This window comes from Ambystoma mexicanum, chromosome 13 (genome assembly GCF_040938575.1).
Source record: "Ambystoma mexicanum isolate Mex_15411 chromosome 13, UKY_AmexF1_1, whole genome shotgun sequence".
In the NCBI taxonomy this organism is placed as follows: domain Eukaryota; kingdom Metazoa; phylum Chordata; class Amphibia; order Caudata; family Ambystomatidae; genus Ambystoma; species Ambystoma mexicanum.
This window is the reverse complement of record NC_090938.1, coordinates 11,647,830-11,665,233: the sequence shown is the minus strand read 5'-3', so window position 1 is coordinate 11,665,233 and position 17,404 is coordinate 11,647,830. Positions and strand designations below refer to the sequence as shown.

At 52.8% G+C, this 17,404-nt stretch overlaps 1 protein-coding gene across 1 annotated transcript in view; it reads left to right on the top strand.

The window, feature by feature from the left end:
- The window catches only part of SYPL2 (synaptophysin like 2), a 148,788-nt gene that overhangs the window by 67,138 nt on the left and 64,246 nt on the right, over positions 1–17,404 (top strand). The window contains exon 3 of the mRNA XM_069633004.1: positions 12,407–12,525. Within this exon, the coding sequence (XP_069489105.1) occupies positions 12,407–12,525 (119 nt within the window). The remainder of the gene's footprint in view (positions 1–12,406; positions 12,526–17,404) is intronic.

The following is a 17,404-nucleotide window of genomic DNA, read 5'->3' as shown; positions in this document are numbered from 1 at the left end:
CCAAATGCACTCTGGCGTGATTGGCTGGCTGACTGTCCGGCAAGGACAGCCACCCTGCTGGGTGAGTGATAGCTAGGCTGGAATGAAAGGGAGAAAACTGTTTAAAAGGCGAGTCTCCAGGACTGGAAGGCAGAGTCGACCACTGGAACAAAAGAACCGAAGATGAGCTGGAAGAGGACGGCTGCTGCAACTCCTGGACCGTTGGTTTGCCCGGTGAAGCCCTGCTGCAGGTACGAATTTCCAAACTCCATTCGACAGAGAAGCTCCTTCAAGGATGGCTTCTTCCTTTGAGTTGGTGGGACCAATCAACTCATAAGACACCTGGATACCATTCTCAAGGCTGGTTAGGATTAACCGGGGAGAGGGACACCAGTTTGTGTTGTTGAATCTACAGCTACTGGAACTGAAGTGACTCCATCTTATTTGCTTTCTTCAACGATCCTGTGCAGTGCAGGAGTCCCCTGATGTCCTCCCTCTTGTCCCGACTGAGGCTCAGGAACAGTGAGATCTGCAGGAACTGCCAGGAACCACGACTTCAGTAGCATTCGTTTCTTCATACAAAGGTACTCTGCCAACCCGAGTGAGAGAACGCCACTCTTGCAGTGAAAGTTTGTGAAACTTTCCCAACTTGCAGGCATAATCAGCTTGTGACCCGACATATGATTCTTTTTCACCTAAACTACTTCTAAGAACTTTCGCAAAGACTTTACCCTTTGATACCAGAACTGCTCTTTCCTATCCAGAACACTAGCCCATTGACTTTGGCCTGGCCTATTGACTTCAATTGAATTCTACTGGTGAACTGAAATTATTTGCACTGCCTAAAAAGTATCTATGATCTATTTTACTTACCTTGTGCCTTTTGCTCCTTTCTAAGTAACTGAATGCCATTTGGCTCCTATTTCAGGGGAACTCAAACTGTCTCAAAACCTTAGAATTTTGCATTGAAGTGTATTGGTTTATAATATTAAGTTGTTTTCTTCTAGTGAAATGGTTTCTAAATTATTGTTTAATTAAAACACTAAGTGTTTTTACCAAGAAACCTTGAGTATAAGTGTTTACTTGAACTACTGTGATTGAAAGTCCTCTGTGTAATAACTTGTACTGCTCACATTCACTTTTGAGATAAGCCTGGCTGCTCAGTTCGCTACCAGAAACTGTGTGATACAGACTTATACCAAAGGTTGGTTTGGCTAACACATGTAGTCCTAATTGTGTGTAGTGATCCCAGAGGGTACTGCCTGCAATTCTGCCTAACAACGAGGGGGTCAGAGATGATCACACAAACTGACACTCTGGCCTGGCAGTGGTGAACATGAGCAGCTGCTCAGATGAAGGACGTTCATCGGTCGTGGAGCCAAATGTGCGTCACAGTGAGGGACAAATCCTTTTCTTAGCTTGATCTGACCACGGAGGATGCAGCTCTCCATGGGCGTGCACGTGGGCCTCCCCAATCAATTTTTAGAGCATCCATGGATACAATGCTTGGAGTCTGGTGAATAAAAAAAAATATTTTTCTGGGTGCTTTTGTTGGGCAACAAGGAAAAAGAGATTGACACCGTACTAGGGAATAGGAGACATTTTTTTCATCCTGTGCCCCAATTTTTGCTTTTTGTTTTGGTTCCTGCTGTTGTGCGTGAGTTGGAAGGAGGTGGGGGAAGCATTTTCTTCACCTCTCTTCAATTTCTGTTGAATCTCTTCTTTGCATCCATTGAGAAGGGTGGCATCGGCAAGGTGGGCTCCAGATAGCTCAGTGAGGGTGGCAAGTGTGTCAGCTGGGTTGCGGTCCCTGTCAAGACGTGGCACCCGTGTGCCTGACACCCAGCCCCATCCACTAGAACAAATGCGATGCAGGGCAATCAGGATGTTGGGGTTGCAGCTGGTGGAGTCGCCCAGGCAGGGGCACGTGTGCCAAGCCAACAAGGGTCGCTTGCCCCAATGCCGGAGTTTGACATCTCGGGGCCCCCATCCTGTCTGGGGCCAAGGTGGAACCCCTGGGTTCACTGCTTGGAGATGTACTGCAGGGCCACAGGAGAGACAATGGGCCTCATTACAAGTACTCCGGTCTGGAATTAACACTGCCGGTAAAACCATACCGGCACCGTTTCCATGTCCGCCCAATCATGACCCGCGGCCCCGTTAATAGCACCACCCTCAACCGCCACCGTGGAAATAGGGGTTCCGTTAAGTCCGTCTGCACGGAAACACCTCCGTTACCGTCAACACGAAACACTGTGAGCATCACAACTAGCGCAGACACGGAAATACCGGGAAAAAAATGGTGTAAATACCGTGATCACGGTGGCGGAACCGCCGCCACCGCGAACATGGCGTTATACACTTCCTGCTGAACTGAATCAGGGCACAGGTGCACCAAATCAGCCCAGCTGGACCTAGCAGGCCACTGGGAGCCCACAAAAGGGCCACACCCAGCCCAACACAACATAGAACCATGCAGGCAGCAGGTCTAGTAGCACTGGGACTGGGCCTACTCAACCAACAGGCAGCACTGCACATGGTGGCAGTAATGGCGCAGAGGAGGAGGCGTAGGCGGAGGAGGCGCAGGCGGCAACCAGCCAACCCTGCAGCTACGGCAAACCCCATTGCCCAGCCAGCCCGACCCCTCCGCCAGCCAGCAATACCACGCATCAGGGCCTCACCCTGGAACCTCACCCCAGGACAGATCCACACACTATCCCGGCTGGACCATGCAACAATCCTGCACATCACCGCCATGATTGAGGACAACATCAGCAGCCAAATTGACACCCCCACTGCCACCCCCCCCCCTCCTGAAGGTTGTCTCAGTACTGCATTTCCTTGACACTGGCACCTATCAACACATGGTTGGTGAGCTGCATGGCATATCACAACCCTGGTTCTCTAAAATCCTGGTACAGGTACTGGATGCCCTGTTGCGCCATGTGTCGGAACACATAGCCCTACCCCGCACCCTCCCCGAGGTCATTGCCACCAAGTTGGCCTTCCATGCCATAGCAGGCATGCCAAATTGCATAGGCGCAATTGACTGCACCCACGTTGAGCTGACAGTACCACGTGCAATTGAGGCGGTGTTCCGCAATAGGAAACAGTATCACTCTTTGAATGTCCAGATGGTTTGTGATGCCATGCAACTGATTACACACTGCTGCGCACGTTTCCCCGGATCATCACATGACTCAATGGTACTGCGGAATTCCACGTTGCCACGGTACATGGAACGCAATGCCGGACAAAGCACATGGCTATTGGGTGAGTACAGCTGACGATGCTACAACCCTGTCGAAGTGGTGTGTGTGTGTCCAGGCCAATGAGCATTGTGAGTGTGCCGCTGTGACCGCACATGCATCACCCCCCTTCCATCTACCAAATACACAGCGGATGCCAAACATCATGAAGGAAGACATGACAGGGCACCTCAATGTGCCCGTGCATACGCTGGCACTGTTATAGTGGATATCACGAGATCGGTGGGTACCTGTTTGTCTTGCTGAAGGTCTTTGGTTGGCAGCCAGACTGTCTGTTCTTCTCCGAAGCTAGTGTAACGCGGGTAGCCAGTCCAAACCTAAACCCAAACTTAGCAACTGGGCGGAGGATGAACCGACTCCCAACGTCACGGTGTGCTTTACCCCTGATTATCGTGACGTCAGGACAGTGCGAGCACTGGCAGGGGGAGCAGAGAATGGTTTGTCCTTCCGTAGCAGTAGAAGAAATATCCGGTAGCAGGCGGGTCTTGTCCACGGCGGTTAGGTACCAGGCAGGCAAGGGGGAGTTCGCAGACAAGCACCAAGGAAGAGGCAGGCAAGGCAGGAGCGCAGAAGGACTGGGGGAGGACAAGCTGATTATGGTCAAAAGGACAGGTAGGGAACTGATAGGGTCTGGCAGGTAAGGATAATGGCCAGGGGAACCGAAGGGAACCAGGAGGGAGCAACCTGATAGAGGACAATGACCAGGGAAACAGATTTGAACCAGGAGAGCAACCAGGTGGAAGGGAATGGGCCCAGGACACAGATTAGAACCAGGAGATCAGCAGGTAAAAGGTAATGGCCTGGAACAGGTGTGAACCAACGGGACAGGGGAGCGGAGCGAAAACACGGTCTGGGCAAAACCGCGTTGAGACGCGATAGAACATGGCCTGGACTCATTTTATAGGGCTGCCAGCACCTGAGAGGCTTGTACCGCAATCCGCCTCGTTCCCAGGTGCTGGCGAGCCCAGAACGAGGCTTGAGAAGCAAGCCCTCGTTGCTCCGAGTGCCCAATACACTGCGCATGCGCGGGCGCGAGGACACGAGCGACCGCGCATGCGCAGCGAAACATAACGCCGGACTCCCGGAATACCCCGGGGAGCCGAACCCCAAGAGCGGAAGCGAGGATAGAGCCGCCAGGAGGGAGCCGATCGGGCAGGAGCGGAAAGACCAGACCGCCGGGTGAGTGGCATGACAGGCACAGCCAATCCCGTCACTGTCCCATGAACCTTGTGCCACTGCAGACACCCACCCTCAATTGAAACACTGCCTCAAAAGGCACGAGAGGCATGTAAATGAGACGACGTGTATTTACTACTTCCGTACAGTGAAGTCACTCTGCCATGTGTGGACAGCACTGCACCGTGACATGCACACAAACAAATGTCAGCCGCAGGGCACAGTAAACATGCAAGTTAATGTGTAGGCCCATATCCAGTTAGCGACATACATCGTGATGCCCAAAACATACCTCCATACACTGCATGGTACATATGCATGAATGAATGATGACACAAGAATGCACAGCAGCAGATGAGGACATGATACCACAAACACTGACATGTTCCCCCATCTACATCCCATGTAGGTGATGCGGGATATGTACTCACGCCATGGATGATAACACCTGTACGGAGACCAAGGAACAGGCATGAAGAGGCATACAATAGGACACATGTCCGCACACGTGGAATGATTGAGAGGACATTTGGACTGCTGAAGGCCCGTTTCCGCTGTCTGAGCAGATCTGGGGGATCACTGCTGTACAGCCCAGTGAAGACGGGTAAAATCACGCTCGTATGTGCCATGCTGCACAATATATGCCTGCGCAGGAACATCCCAATGCCCCCAGACGCAGATGAGGAAGATGGGGATGGGGATGGGGATGGGGATGGGGATGGAGATGGAGATGGGGATGGGATGGCACCACCTCCCCCTGGGAGTCCACATGATGGCCAGAGAGCACGGGATGCCCTGATTCGCATTTACTTTTGAGTCACAGCACATTCATAGAAATGCACGACAATGAATTAATAGTTGCACTGCAAAATAAATGATCAATGTCCACACATGTATGTCTTGATTCGAAATGGTGATGTATTGATGTAATAACAACAGGGAAGGAGGTGCATTGCTTAGGGAAGCTGTACACCCGGGTCCACCCACCACCCAAACGTGCCCATCCCCACCCAGGACCCATTGTTGAAACCCCCAAAACTACCTACCCTACCACCCAAACGTGCCCACCCCCACCCAGGACCCATTGTTCAAACCCCCAAAACTACCTACCCCACCACCCAAACGTGCCCACCCCTCTCACACCCTTGTAGTCCACATGTGTCCTGCACTGCCCCACACACATGCCATCACTTCGGTGTGCGCTTCTGTGCCTGTGCAACCTTGCCCGAGGGACCCGTTAGCCTACTCGAGCGCCTCCTTGGGCTGGCAGTAGTGGAGCTGGATGGGGTGGTTGTGTTTGATTGCGCAGAATCTGGGATTGAGGGCATCCGTGCCAGATTTGCCTGTTGGCCAACCAACATGGCCTCTACAAGCCTGGAGGTGTGGTCGTTGCCCTCACGCACATGGTGTGCAAGGGTTACTATAGTGCTCGCAAAGCGTCCGATGGACCTCGACAGGCGACGCACTGAGGCGCTGTAGCTCTCCCTCTGCAGCCTGGATTCCTCTAGCTGCCTCTCCACCAGCTGGGTGAGGGTAGCCTGCTGGTCCTCCATCCACTGCATGCAGGCACTCAGTTCGGCCATGGATGGGGTGGGCGACCTCATGGGACTCCCCAGTGATGTGGGGCTGAACCCCAGCTCATGGAAGGAGCCCAGGTCTTCCAATGTGGGCATCTCCCCCCGTGGCCCCGTTTCCGAGTGCTCTTGCGGGGCACTGTTATCACTGCAGGCCGCCCCCTCTGCAGTGCTGCTGCCTTCGGTGCTGTGTTGGGTGGCCATGATAGGTTGCCGTGGCACCTGTCTAGACTTAGGCAGTGTGGAGACGGTGGGGACGTCGTTGGTGGTGGTGGGCGGCACATCTGTAGTGGCTGGTAATGTGGCCAGAAATGCAGAACTGCCGGCAGCATCCTCCTGTGTGGTGGCGGTGGCTTGTGTACTTGCAGGTGCAGATTGGCTGGCCTGTTGTGCAGTATCACTGTCACTTGAAACGGCTGTGGGGACACAAAGGGCATGCAATTAGTGTTGTGGTGGCAGATGGGTGCATCACATGCGTCATTAAGATTGTACATTGAATAGTGTTAGTCACATGCATCTGATTGCTGGTGTATGCATTCTGTGATATTGGTTGCCATACGGATCATGATGGGTCCTTTGGCCCACACATGCACTGCCTGGGGGGGGTTGTTAATGGGTCCTTTGGCCCAAACATGCACTGCCTGGGGGGAGGGAGGGGGTTTGTTCATGGGTCCTTTGGCCCAGTACTCACAACTGCATATTTACATGTGGCATTCATGTTTGGGCACTTACCGGCATCTGCAGGTGGGCTCACTCCTGCCTCAGCCTCCCCGATCCCATGGATTCCCTCTAGGTGGAGGACGCTGCTGCAACGCTCCTCCCATGCTTGCAGCCTCAGTGGGGAAGGGGGTCCTCCGCCTGTCCCACTGCTGCGTTGGCGGTGCGTGGAAATGAGGTTGCGTACCCTCAGCCTCAAGTCGTCCCACCGCTTGTGGCAGTCCTTCACGCTTCTCACTGCCACGCCCACAGCGGTGCACTTGCGTGCAGCTTCGGCCCACACCTCCTTTCTCCGCTGCTGTGTGGCACGCCGTTGGTCGGCGCTGAACAGCATCTCCGCATTGTCCACAATGTGCTCCACCAAGACGGTTAGCTCTGCCTCGCTGAAGCGCTGTTTGCGCTGCCTCTGAGCAGGAATCCTGCAGACATGCTGGTGGTCCCTTTTGGCTTCTCAGAGTTAGGATTGTGCTGGCTCTGGATGGCAATGGATTGTGCTTTTATATGATGGCCGCCTCTCTGTTTCCTGTTTTGGCGATCATGGTATTTCCGGTTTCGTGTCCGTGACGGCGGAGGCGGAAGCGGGTTTTGCGCCACTTGTGGCTGCGTTATTTCCATTTCCGTGGGGTTTTCCGTGACTGTGGTAACAACGTTTCCGAGTCCGTGTGGTGCGCGCGACCGACAGCGTGTAATCGGACGGTTTTTCCGCAACCTTGCGGACACGGAAACGTTTTTACCGCCGTCGCGGATTTTGCACGGTCCCGGACTGGCAGGTTGTAATGAGGCCCAATGAAAGTAAGGTCGCAAACCTCGTTTATGCGGCTGGTCCCGCGGTTCATCAGATATATAAGTCCTTGCAACCGGTCGATGGGACATGCACTGACACTAGCTGCGCTAAGGGCACACTTCATACCCCTTGCAAACATGGACTACGAGAGGTTTGTGATGTGTAATGCCAAGCAGAAAGCTGATGTGCCATTGGACACGTTTCTTGGCCTGCTTAGGCACCTCGCTGCCACCTGTGCATGGGATAATGAGGAAGGTATGATATACAACCAATGGATCCAAGGGTGTGCATCTGGCAAGTTGTGCCGGCAGGTACTGAGGGAACCTGGATTGACACTAGCACGAATTCTGGAATTGGGTAGATCTTATGAGGTGGCGGAGACAAGTGCCTCCAAGATGGACATAGCAATACGCACCCTCAAAATGAATGAGGTGTGCACAATGGGGCAGGGTCAATGAGTGAGAGGGGCCCACAGATCCATGGTGCCAACACGTGAAAGGGGTGCAAGAGTGCCAGCATTGTACCTCTAGTGCGGATATGACCTCCCTGATTTGATTTAATTCGGAGATTTGTATCGCGCATATCGCTGAGGAACCAAGCAGCAAGCTGCATCTAGGCGCAGATCTAGTATGTAACGGGAAGAAAGGAATACAGTACAGACAGCTATTTGAATTGACACTAACAGGTGGGTTTTCAGTTGCTTCCTGAAAATAGCCAGGGACTCAATCTGTTGCAAATAGAGCAGGAGTGAGTTCCAGGCGCGAGGAACAGCCATCGAAAAGCACCTATCCCCCCAACGAGTGGTTATATAGGGGGGATTACCAGCAGACCTTGATCCATAGATCGCAGGGAGCACATAGGACTGCATATCATCATTTTTGTTGTTAATGCTGGAGCCAGGCCACGGAAGCATCTAAAAACGAGCCTCAACAGCTTAAACTGAATCCGCTGCTGGATCGGCAGCCAGGGAAGACTTCTGCAGAACTCTGAGACTGGTGATTTCCCTGGTAGAGAGATAGAGAAAAAATCATATGTACTGCTGAGTTTTGGGTGCTTAGAGGCGCTGCAATTGATATTTTGGACTGCCTACCATGAGCACATTACAATAGTCCAACCTGGCATTGATGAGAGCACCTACCACCGCTGATCGATCCTGCTCAGATATAAAAGGAAGAAGAGGTTTGAGAAGCGTCAATTATCTTGTTCACCTGCAAGTTGCAACCCAAGCTGGATTGCCAGATGCATCCTAGGTTCTTTACAGATTCTGTGTATTTGGAACCAATTCCAAAAAGTGTAGGACAGGGAATTATCGGAAAAAGCTTTGCCAATTTATTTTGGAGCCGAATACAATCATTTCTGTCTTAGTTGCGTTCAACTAAAGCTTAGTCTCAAGCATCCATAAGCACATTTTTTCGGGGCACTTCAGAACACGCTCTGCCACCATCTGTATCAAGGGATGAAGGGCCAGTGTTTTCTCAATGTATAAGAAAAAAAGGTTTGACAGTATTTGTCCTTCGTGGCATTGTCTACCAGTAATGGGGTCCTCCAACTATTATCAATTGGATCAAATCCCATTCCGACACCATATCTGTGAAACTTATGGTGACACAAGTAAGACAGACACAAGTGATCATAGTTCAAGGGTGTTTATTGAACAATGAAAGTGGTATGCGGGTTGGAAAAATGCCTAATCTAAACCTAAATCTATGATGGAAACAGGTGTCGACGATCAAATGAAAATAAGGCAGTCCTACTGGTGTCAAGTCAAAATAAAACACCCTATACTAAGAAAACCTATTGGAAATGCCTTACACCAAATGAAAAGGGTGTGGGGTTAAATTTCAAGAAAGAAAGAAGTGTTCTCAAATCATAAGTCAGGAGGCGATAGACTGAGTCTCCCCTTCCCCACGGTTTGAGCATGGGGTAAAGTTGTAGCTTGGAGCTTGTAGCATAGCATGGTCTCATGCTTCTACAGCAGGAGACAACAGTTCCAATGGCAGTTCTCAGGACCGTCGATGGCCAAGTCTTGTTTTCTCTGAATGTTTCTTGCCTTTGGGCCTGATGTGTTCAAACAACAAAACAAAAGTTCCTAATAACGGTTTACCTCTGAGTCCCCCTCTACTGGCCTGAACCTTTTCAATTGTATTCCAAAGTTCAAAATATGGTGACCCTTCACGTAACATTTTCCACATAAAGGTTGGATGAGAGCTTCACCCGTGGATCTCCCTCAGTCGGGCTCAAACCCCTCTTGACTGTCAGTATTCTGGTGACGATTTCACCCCTGGATCTCCCGCTGCCGAACTCAGATCTTTCTTGACTGCTAGTCCCTGGGTGATAGCTCCCTCTTTCTCAATAGTATTTCTATCCAACAATTTCAAACAGGGATAGTGCTTTACCCCTGTGTCCCCCTCTTCTGGGCTGACCCCTGCTCAATTGTTACTTTGCGTCTCTTATTCTTTGCATCATTAACCTTTGGGTGATAGCTTAACCTCTTGGTTCTCCCTTGTTCGGGCTCGGACCTCTCTCGACTGCCAGCCCTTGCGTGACGACTTCACCCCTGGATCTCCCTCATTTGAGCTCGGGCATCTTTCGACTGTCAGTGTTGTGAGTTTTAGCTTCACCCCAGATCTCCCTTGTCCGGGCTCAGATCCTTCTTAGTTTATTCACTTTTCACTCAATGCAGGATTCACGTCCCTTACTTTCAATGTGCTTGTAGATTAAAGTCTGTACAGGGATTTTGCTTGACCCTCAGTATGACCACTTTGACCTATTTCGCTGGCCTTCCTACGGCTTCTGGTACTTGTCCTTTCTTTCAATTGGGGCTCGACCAGAGTCACTCGAATTAGCACCCATGTGGTGCCGCTTACACTCTGCAGCTGCTCTCCCCTTCCCACTTTTAACAGTTAATTCAAATTTCATTAGCTTTGGTTATCCCAGCTCTCATCGGCTCTCCCCTTGACTCACCGGATGTCATACACCACCTGGTATTTAGCTTCTCTGGAGTCAAGGCCGGCACCACAGGCACGGGAGCTTCCCTCGCTCCTGCTTATCGATATAAGCTTGCCCCATGTACCACTCATATCTGCTGAAGGACACTTGTTCTATTGTTCGCAGTCTTAGGCTCCCGTGAATGAAGGCTCTGCGGGTCTGAGACAAAAAGGGCAAGGTTAACTTCGGCCTCGCAACCCTCTTGCTTCCTGCCGCCTTTCTCCTTTTGAACTGGCGCTTGGTAGCCATTTCGTCGTGATCTCTGCTATGCCTAGTTATGGTGTAGGCTTGCGGTGCTCTGTTATGGTCTATGCTGGGGTGCCTTGTTATGTGTATGATGGGGTACCTTGTTATGTGTATTCTGGGGTGCTATGCCAAGGTGGGAGAAGATCCTGTTATAGTATAGGCTGTGGTGCCCTTTTACGGTTTATGATAAAGTGGGGGTGAGGTCCTTTTATGGTGTATGCTAAGGTGGAGCTGAATCCCCCATGCATGGCGGGTGAGTGCAAGGTCCTGTTAAGTATGAGTAGTTGTGAAGTCCTTTAAGGCCTGTGCTAGGGTGGGTATGAGGGTCTGGTATAAGGTAGGGTGGGTGTGAGGTCCTGTTATAGGAATAAGATCGATTTGAGGTCCTATTAAGGTGTATGAAATGTTGTGAGGTCTTTTGTAGTAGGGTGAGCGTGAAGCTCTGTTATGCTAGGGTGGGAGTGAGCACCTGTTATGGTGTATTAGATGGTTTGAAGCCTTTCATACTAGGGTGCGCGTGAAGCTCTGTTATGCTAGGGTGGGAGTGAGGACCTGTTATGCTAAGGTGGGAGTGAGGACCTGTTATGCTAGGGTGGGAGTGAGGATCTGTTATGCTAGGGTGGCATTGAGGACCTGTTATGCTAGGGTGGGAGTGAGGGTCTGTTATGCTAGGGTGAGAGTGAGCACCTGTTATGCTAGGGTGGGAGTGAGGACCTGTTATGCTAGGGTGGGAGTGAGGATCTGTTATGCTAGGGTGGGAGTGAGCACCTGTTATGCTAGGGTGGGAGTGAGGATCTGTTATGCTAGGGTGGGAGTGAGCACCTGTTAAGGTGTATTAGATGGTTTGAAGCCTTTTGTACTAGGGTGCGCGTGAAGCCCTGTTATGCTAGGTGGGAGTGATACCTGTTATGCTAGGGTGGGTGTGATACCTGTTATGCTAGGGTGGGAGTGAGGATCTGTTATGCTAGGGTGGGAGTGAGGACCTATTATGCTAGGGTGGGAGTGAGGATCTGTTATGCTAGGGTGGCATTGAGGACCTGTTATGCTAGGGTGGGAGTGAGGGTCTGTTATGCTAGGGTGAGAGTGAGCACCTGTTATGCTAGGGTGGGAGTGAGGACCTGTTATGCTAGGGTGGGAGTGAGGATCTGTTATGCTAGGGTGGGAGTGAGCACCTGTTATGCTAGGGTGGGAGTGAGGATCTGTTATGCTAGGGTGGGAGTGAGCACCTGTTAAGGTGTATTAGATGGTTTGAAGCCTTTTGTACTAGGGTGCGCGTGAAGCCCTGTTATGCTAGGTGGGAGTGATAGCTGTTATGCTAGGGTGGGTGTGATACCTGTTATGCTAGGGTGGGGGTAATACCTGTTATGCTAGGGTGGGTGTGATACCTGTTATGCTAGGGTGGGGGTGATACCTGTTATGCTAGGGTGGGTGTGATACCTGTTATGCTAGGGTGGGTGTGATACCTGTTATGCTAGGGTGGGGGTGATACCTGTTATGCTAGGGTGGGTGTGATACCTGTTATGCTAGGGTGGCAGTGAAGACCTGGTACCTAGTGTATCGTAAATTGTGAGGACTTTTGTAGTATGGTGGATGTGATATGCTATTATGCTAGGATGGAGGAGACTAGAGTAGGTGAAGATTCTCCACTGATGAAGTCCTTGCTTCCCCCACAGCTCTTTGCGATCTTTGCCTTCGGAAGCTGCGGGTCGTACAGTGGAGAAACATCTGTGAATGTGAAATGTCCGAACAGTAAAGAAACGCTTATTTCCCTACAGTTTGGATATCCATTCAGGTAAGACTTCAGCCAGATGGCCAGAACCCTGTTGACCGGCATTTTCTGATAGCTTTCCAGTTAGAGCAAAAATGCTTTCATTGCCTATGGCTCCCAGGTCACATGACTGGCCCACATCTCCCCTGTTGGTTTAGGTAATTTGCAGCCATTGTCCTGCTAGCTCCTCACTTAGGGCTCAGCTGCCAGGGCCCTGGGCCTCTTGTGGGTCTTGTGACCAGTGTCCTGGTATACCACCCCCTGGGGGCACGGCTGCCAGACCCCTGGGTCTCCTGGGGTCTTAGCATCCAGTGTCCTGGTATACCATCCCCTGGGGGCACGGCTGCCAGGGCCCTGGGTCTCCTGTGGTCTTGGCACCAGTGTCCTGGTGGCTCATCCCTTGGGGCATAGCTGCCAGGGCTCTGGGTCTCCTTGGGGCCTGGCATCCAGTGCCCTGGTATACTATCCCCTGGGGGCACAACTGCCAGGGCCCTGGGTCACCTGGGGGTCTTGGCACCACTGTCCTGGTGGCTCATCCATTGGGACTCAGATGCCAGGGCCCTGGGTCTCTTGGGGCCTTGGCACCAGTGTCCTGGTATACCATCCCTGGGGGCACAGCTGCCAGGAACCTGGGTCTCCTGGGGTCTTGGCATCCAGTGTCCTGGTATACCATCCCCTGGGGGCACGGCTGCCAGGGCCCTGGGTCTCCTGTGGTCTTGGCACCAGTGTCCTGGTGGCTCATCCCTTGGGGATCAGCTGCCAGGGCCCTGGGTCTCTTTGGGGCCTGGCAGCCAGTGTCCTGGTATACCATCCCCTGGGGGCACGGCTGCCAGGGCCCTGGATCTCCTGTGGTCTTGGCACCAGTGTCCTGGTGGCTCATCCCTTGGGGCATAGCAGCCAGGGCCCTGGGTCTTCTTGGGGCCTGGCATCCAGTGTCTGGTATACCATCCCCAGGGGGCACAGCTGCCAGGGCCCTGGGTCTCCAGTGGTCTTGGCACCAGTGTCCTGGTGGCTCATCCCTTGGGGCATAGCTGCCAGGGCCCTGGGTCTCCTTGTGGCCTGGCATCCAGTGTCCTGGTATACCATCCCCTGGGGACACAGCTGCCAGGGCCCTGGGTCTCCTGTGGTCTTGGCACCAGTGTCCTGGTGGCTCATCCCTTGGGGCTCAGCTGCTAGGGCCCTGGGACTCCTTGGGGCCTGGCAGCCAGTGATATGATATGATATGATAGGTTATTTATAACGCGCTTAATACCCAGAGGTTCTGTGTTGCTTCGTGTCATCTTGTTTCCAAGTCGAGCACGCTGCCACTGAGCTATCCTCCTGGGACGGCTGAAAGGGCCCTGGATCTCTTTGGGTCTTCGCACTAGTGTCCTGGTAGCCCATCCCTCGGGGCTCAGCTGCCAGTACCCTGGATCTCTTGGGGTCTTGGCACCAGTGTCCTGGTATCCCATCCCCTGGGGGCTCATCTGCCAGAGCCATGGGTCTCCTTGGGTCTTGGCAGCCAGTGCCTTTGGTCTCCTGTAACGAGCAGGGCTCAGCAGCCAGGGCTCTGGTATCCCGAGAATTGGCAGCCACTACCCTGGGCCTCTCGCCTCCATGTAAGGTGGGGGGAGGAGGATCAGCAGCAAGGTCTCTGGGTCCCTTGCCTCCACTGGGGCCTTTACAGAATCAGATATGCCCCTTCTCTATCCTTGGGTCTTCAGAGGTGGGCCTTTGCTCTCCAGCCACACTACTTCAGGACATTCTCAGCAAGGGCCATGCCTCACCCGCTGACCTGAAGCTTCATAGACAACATCTGGTGGTCTTTACAGTCGCCTAAGGTATTGCAGCTTAGGCCTGCCCCTCCTCTCTTTTGGCCTTCAAGGGAACGTCTGCCCTTCTCCTTCCAATCCTGCAGGACACCTCCCACTCCCCTACAGCAATGCCCTGGCCTCAGTCTCTCCGATCATCGCTCTCTTCTCTGACCTGCCTCTTCCCACGTGTCTCAGCTCTCCATGGTCTCTTCCTCTACCTCTCGCTCGCCCTTCAACTATCTCACTGTCTCCATCTCTCTCCTCACCTGTCACACTGCCTCGCTCACCCCTTGCCCATCTCTCCCCTTGCCTGTCTTGTTCCTTCCCTGTCTCTCACCTCCCACCTCTTGCCCTTCCACTATCTCACTGTCTCCATCTCTCTCCTCACCTGTCATACTTCCCATCTCCCCCCTTGTCCATCTCTCCCCTTGCCTGTCTTGTTCTTTCCCTGTCTCTCCCCTCCCATCTCTTGCCCTTCCACTATCTCACTGTCTCCATCTCTCTCCTCACCTGTCACACTTCCTATCTCACCCCTTGCCCATCCCTCCCCTTGCCTGTCTTGTTCTTTCCCTGTCTCTCCCCTCCCATCACTCGCCCTTCCACTATCTCACTGTCTCCATCTCTCTCCTCACCTGTCACACTTCTTATCTCACCCCTTGCCCATCTCTCCCCTTGCCTGTCTTGTTCTTTCCCTGTCTCTCCCCTCCCATCTCTTGCCCTTCCACTATCTCACTGTCTCCATCTCTCTCCTCACCTGTCACACTTCCTATCTCACCCCTTGCCCATCCCTCCCCTTGCCTGTCTTGTTCTTTCCCTGTCTCTCCCCTCCCATCGCTCGCCCTTCCACTATCTCACTGTCTCCATCTCTCTCCTCACCTGTCATACTTCCCATCTCCCCCCTTGTCCATCTCTCCCCTTGCCTGTCTTGTTCTTTCCCTGTCTCTCCCCTCCCATCTCTCGCCCTCCCACTATCTCACTGTCACCATCTCTCTCCTCACCTGTCACACTTCCTAGCTCACCCCTTGCCCATCTCTCCCCTTGCCTGTCTTGTCCTTTCCCTGCCTCTCCCCTCCCATCTCTCGCCCTTCCACTTTATCACTGTCTCCATCTCTCTTCTCACCTGTCACACTTCCTATCTCACCCCTTACCCATCTCTCCCCTTGCCTGTCTTGTTCTTTCCCTGCCTCTCCCCTCCCGCCTCTTGCCCTTCCACTATCTCACTGTCTCCATCTCTCACACTTCCTATCTCTCCCCTTACCCATCTCTCCCCTTGCCTGTCTTGTTCTTTCCCTGCCTCTCCCCTCCCATCTCTCGCCCTTCCACTATCTCACTGTCTCCATCTCTCTCCTCACCTGTAACACTTCCTATCTCTCCCCTTGCCCATCTCTCCCCTTGCCTGTCTTGTTCTTTTCCTGTCTCTCCACTCCCACCTCTTGCCCTTCCACTATCTCATTGACTCCATCTCTCTGTCATGGATGGCACTCTGTAAAGAGTGGCACAGAACACCCAGGAAGGGTTTGGGTGGCTGTGGCGAAGTAAGGTGGACAGATAAGTACACACACAGCTGAAAGTAAAGAGAACGAAGAGTAGGCAAGTGTAGCAAGGAAATAAGGTACAAAAGAATTGATTCCCTCTTGGGGTGTATGCAGATATTGGGAAGAGTGTTCCACGGACCTTAGGAAAAACTCTAGATTTCTGCACAGTTTGCTATAACAGAGGCCCACGCTGTTTGCTCATGGCTTGGAACAACAGCTATGGGTGTCTGTAACGCAGAAACGAGACTAGGGAAGGGGCAGAGGTTGCCTGACGGAAACCAACAGACAAGCTCTGTACAAGGGGTTTACAAACAGTACAAGAGAAGACACTAACAGACAAATCCAGGAAAAGGAAGTCGATAAGCAAACTAGCAGAAGGAAATGAAGGGAAAGCCGTATAACAGGATAGGATAGGGATAAAGAACGGAGGGTTGAAAACAAGGAAGAAAGCAAGGGAGCAGCAGTCAGGAAACAGGGGGACTGCAATAACTGAAAGTAAATAATGTAGGTAAACTGTTGTGGATAGCAGAGGACGGAAGGAAACAAGATTGGGAGCTCAGAGGAGCAGGAAAGCAATGAGCAAGCCCAAAGGAGCAGGGCTGTAAGGAAGGGAGCCCAGAGGGAAAGGGCTTAGGACAACGGAGTGAAGCAGGCTGCACGGCAAGGAGACCAGAAGGCCGGGCAGCAAGGAGTGAGCCCAGAGGAGCAGGGCCGCTGACTGTAGAAGGCTGCAGAGGACTGTAGAACGCTGCTAGGCTGGAAGCCCAGTGGAGGAAGACTGTAGGTTGAAGGCAGCGGAGCGTAATCGGCTGCAAGGCAGGAGCCTGGAAGGCAAGGGCGGAAGGTAGCAGCAGAGCATGATCGGCTGCAAGGCAGGAGCCTGGAAGGCAAGGGCGGAAGGTAGCAGCAGAGCATGATCGGCTGCAAGGCAGGAGCCTGGAAGGCAAGGACGGAAGGTAGCAGCAGAGCATGATCGGCTGCAAGGCAGGAGCCTGGAAGGCAAGGGCGGAAGGTAGCAGCAGAGCGTGATCGGCTGCAAGGCAGGAGCCTGGAAGGCAAGGATGGAAGGTAGCAGCAGAGCGTGATCGGCTGCAAGGCAGGAGCCTGGAAGGCAAGGGCGGAAGGTAGCAGCAGAGCGTGATCGGCTGCAAGGCCGGTGCCCGGAAGACAAGGGCGGAAGGTAGCAGCTGAGCGTGATCGGCTGCAAGGCAGGAGCCTGGAAGGGCCAAGGCGGAGGCTGAAAGGCAGCAGAGCGTGATCAGCTGCAAAGCAGAGAGTCCGGCTGGGCACTGGAATCAAAGCAGGAGTAAGGAGGAACCGCATACAAAGATCCGTAGCTCGAAGCAAAAAGGTGCTGGAAGGACTCTTAATGCAAGAGACTGAGCCCCTGCAGGCAGCAGCTTTTATACCGCCCTGCCCAGCACAGAGGCAGGCTAATTGCTCGCACCTGGATCAGCACACCTGCATACTATCTGCCTCCTCCCTCTCTGTTCCTGAGCTGGTGGAAGCAGAGCTGATCCCTAGGGCTTCTGGGTTTGTAGTTCCGATGATGACAAATAGGAATAGCCAGGAATA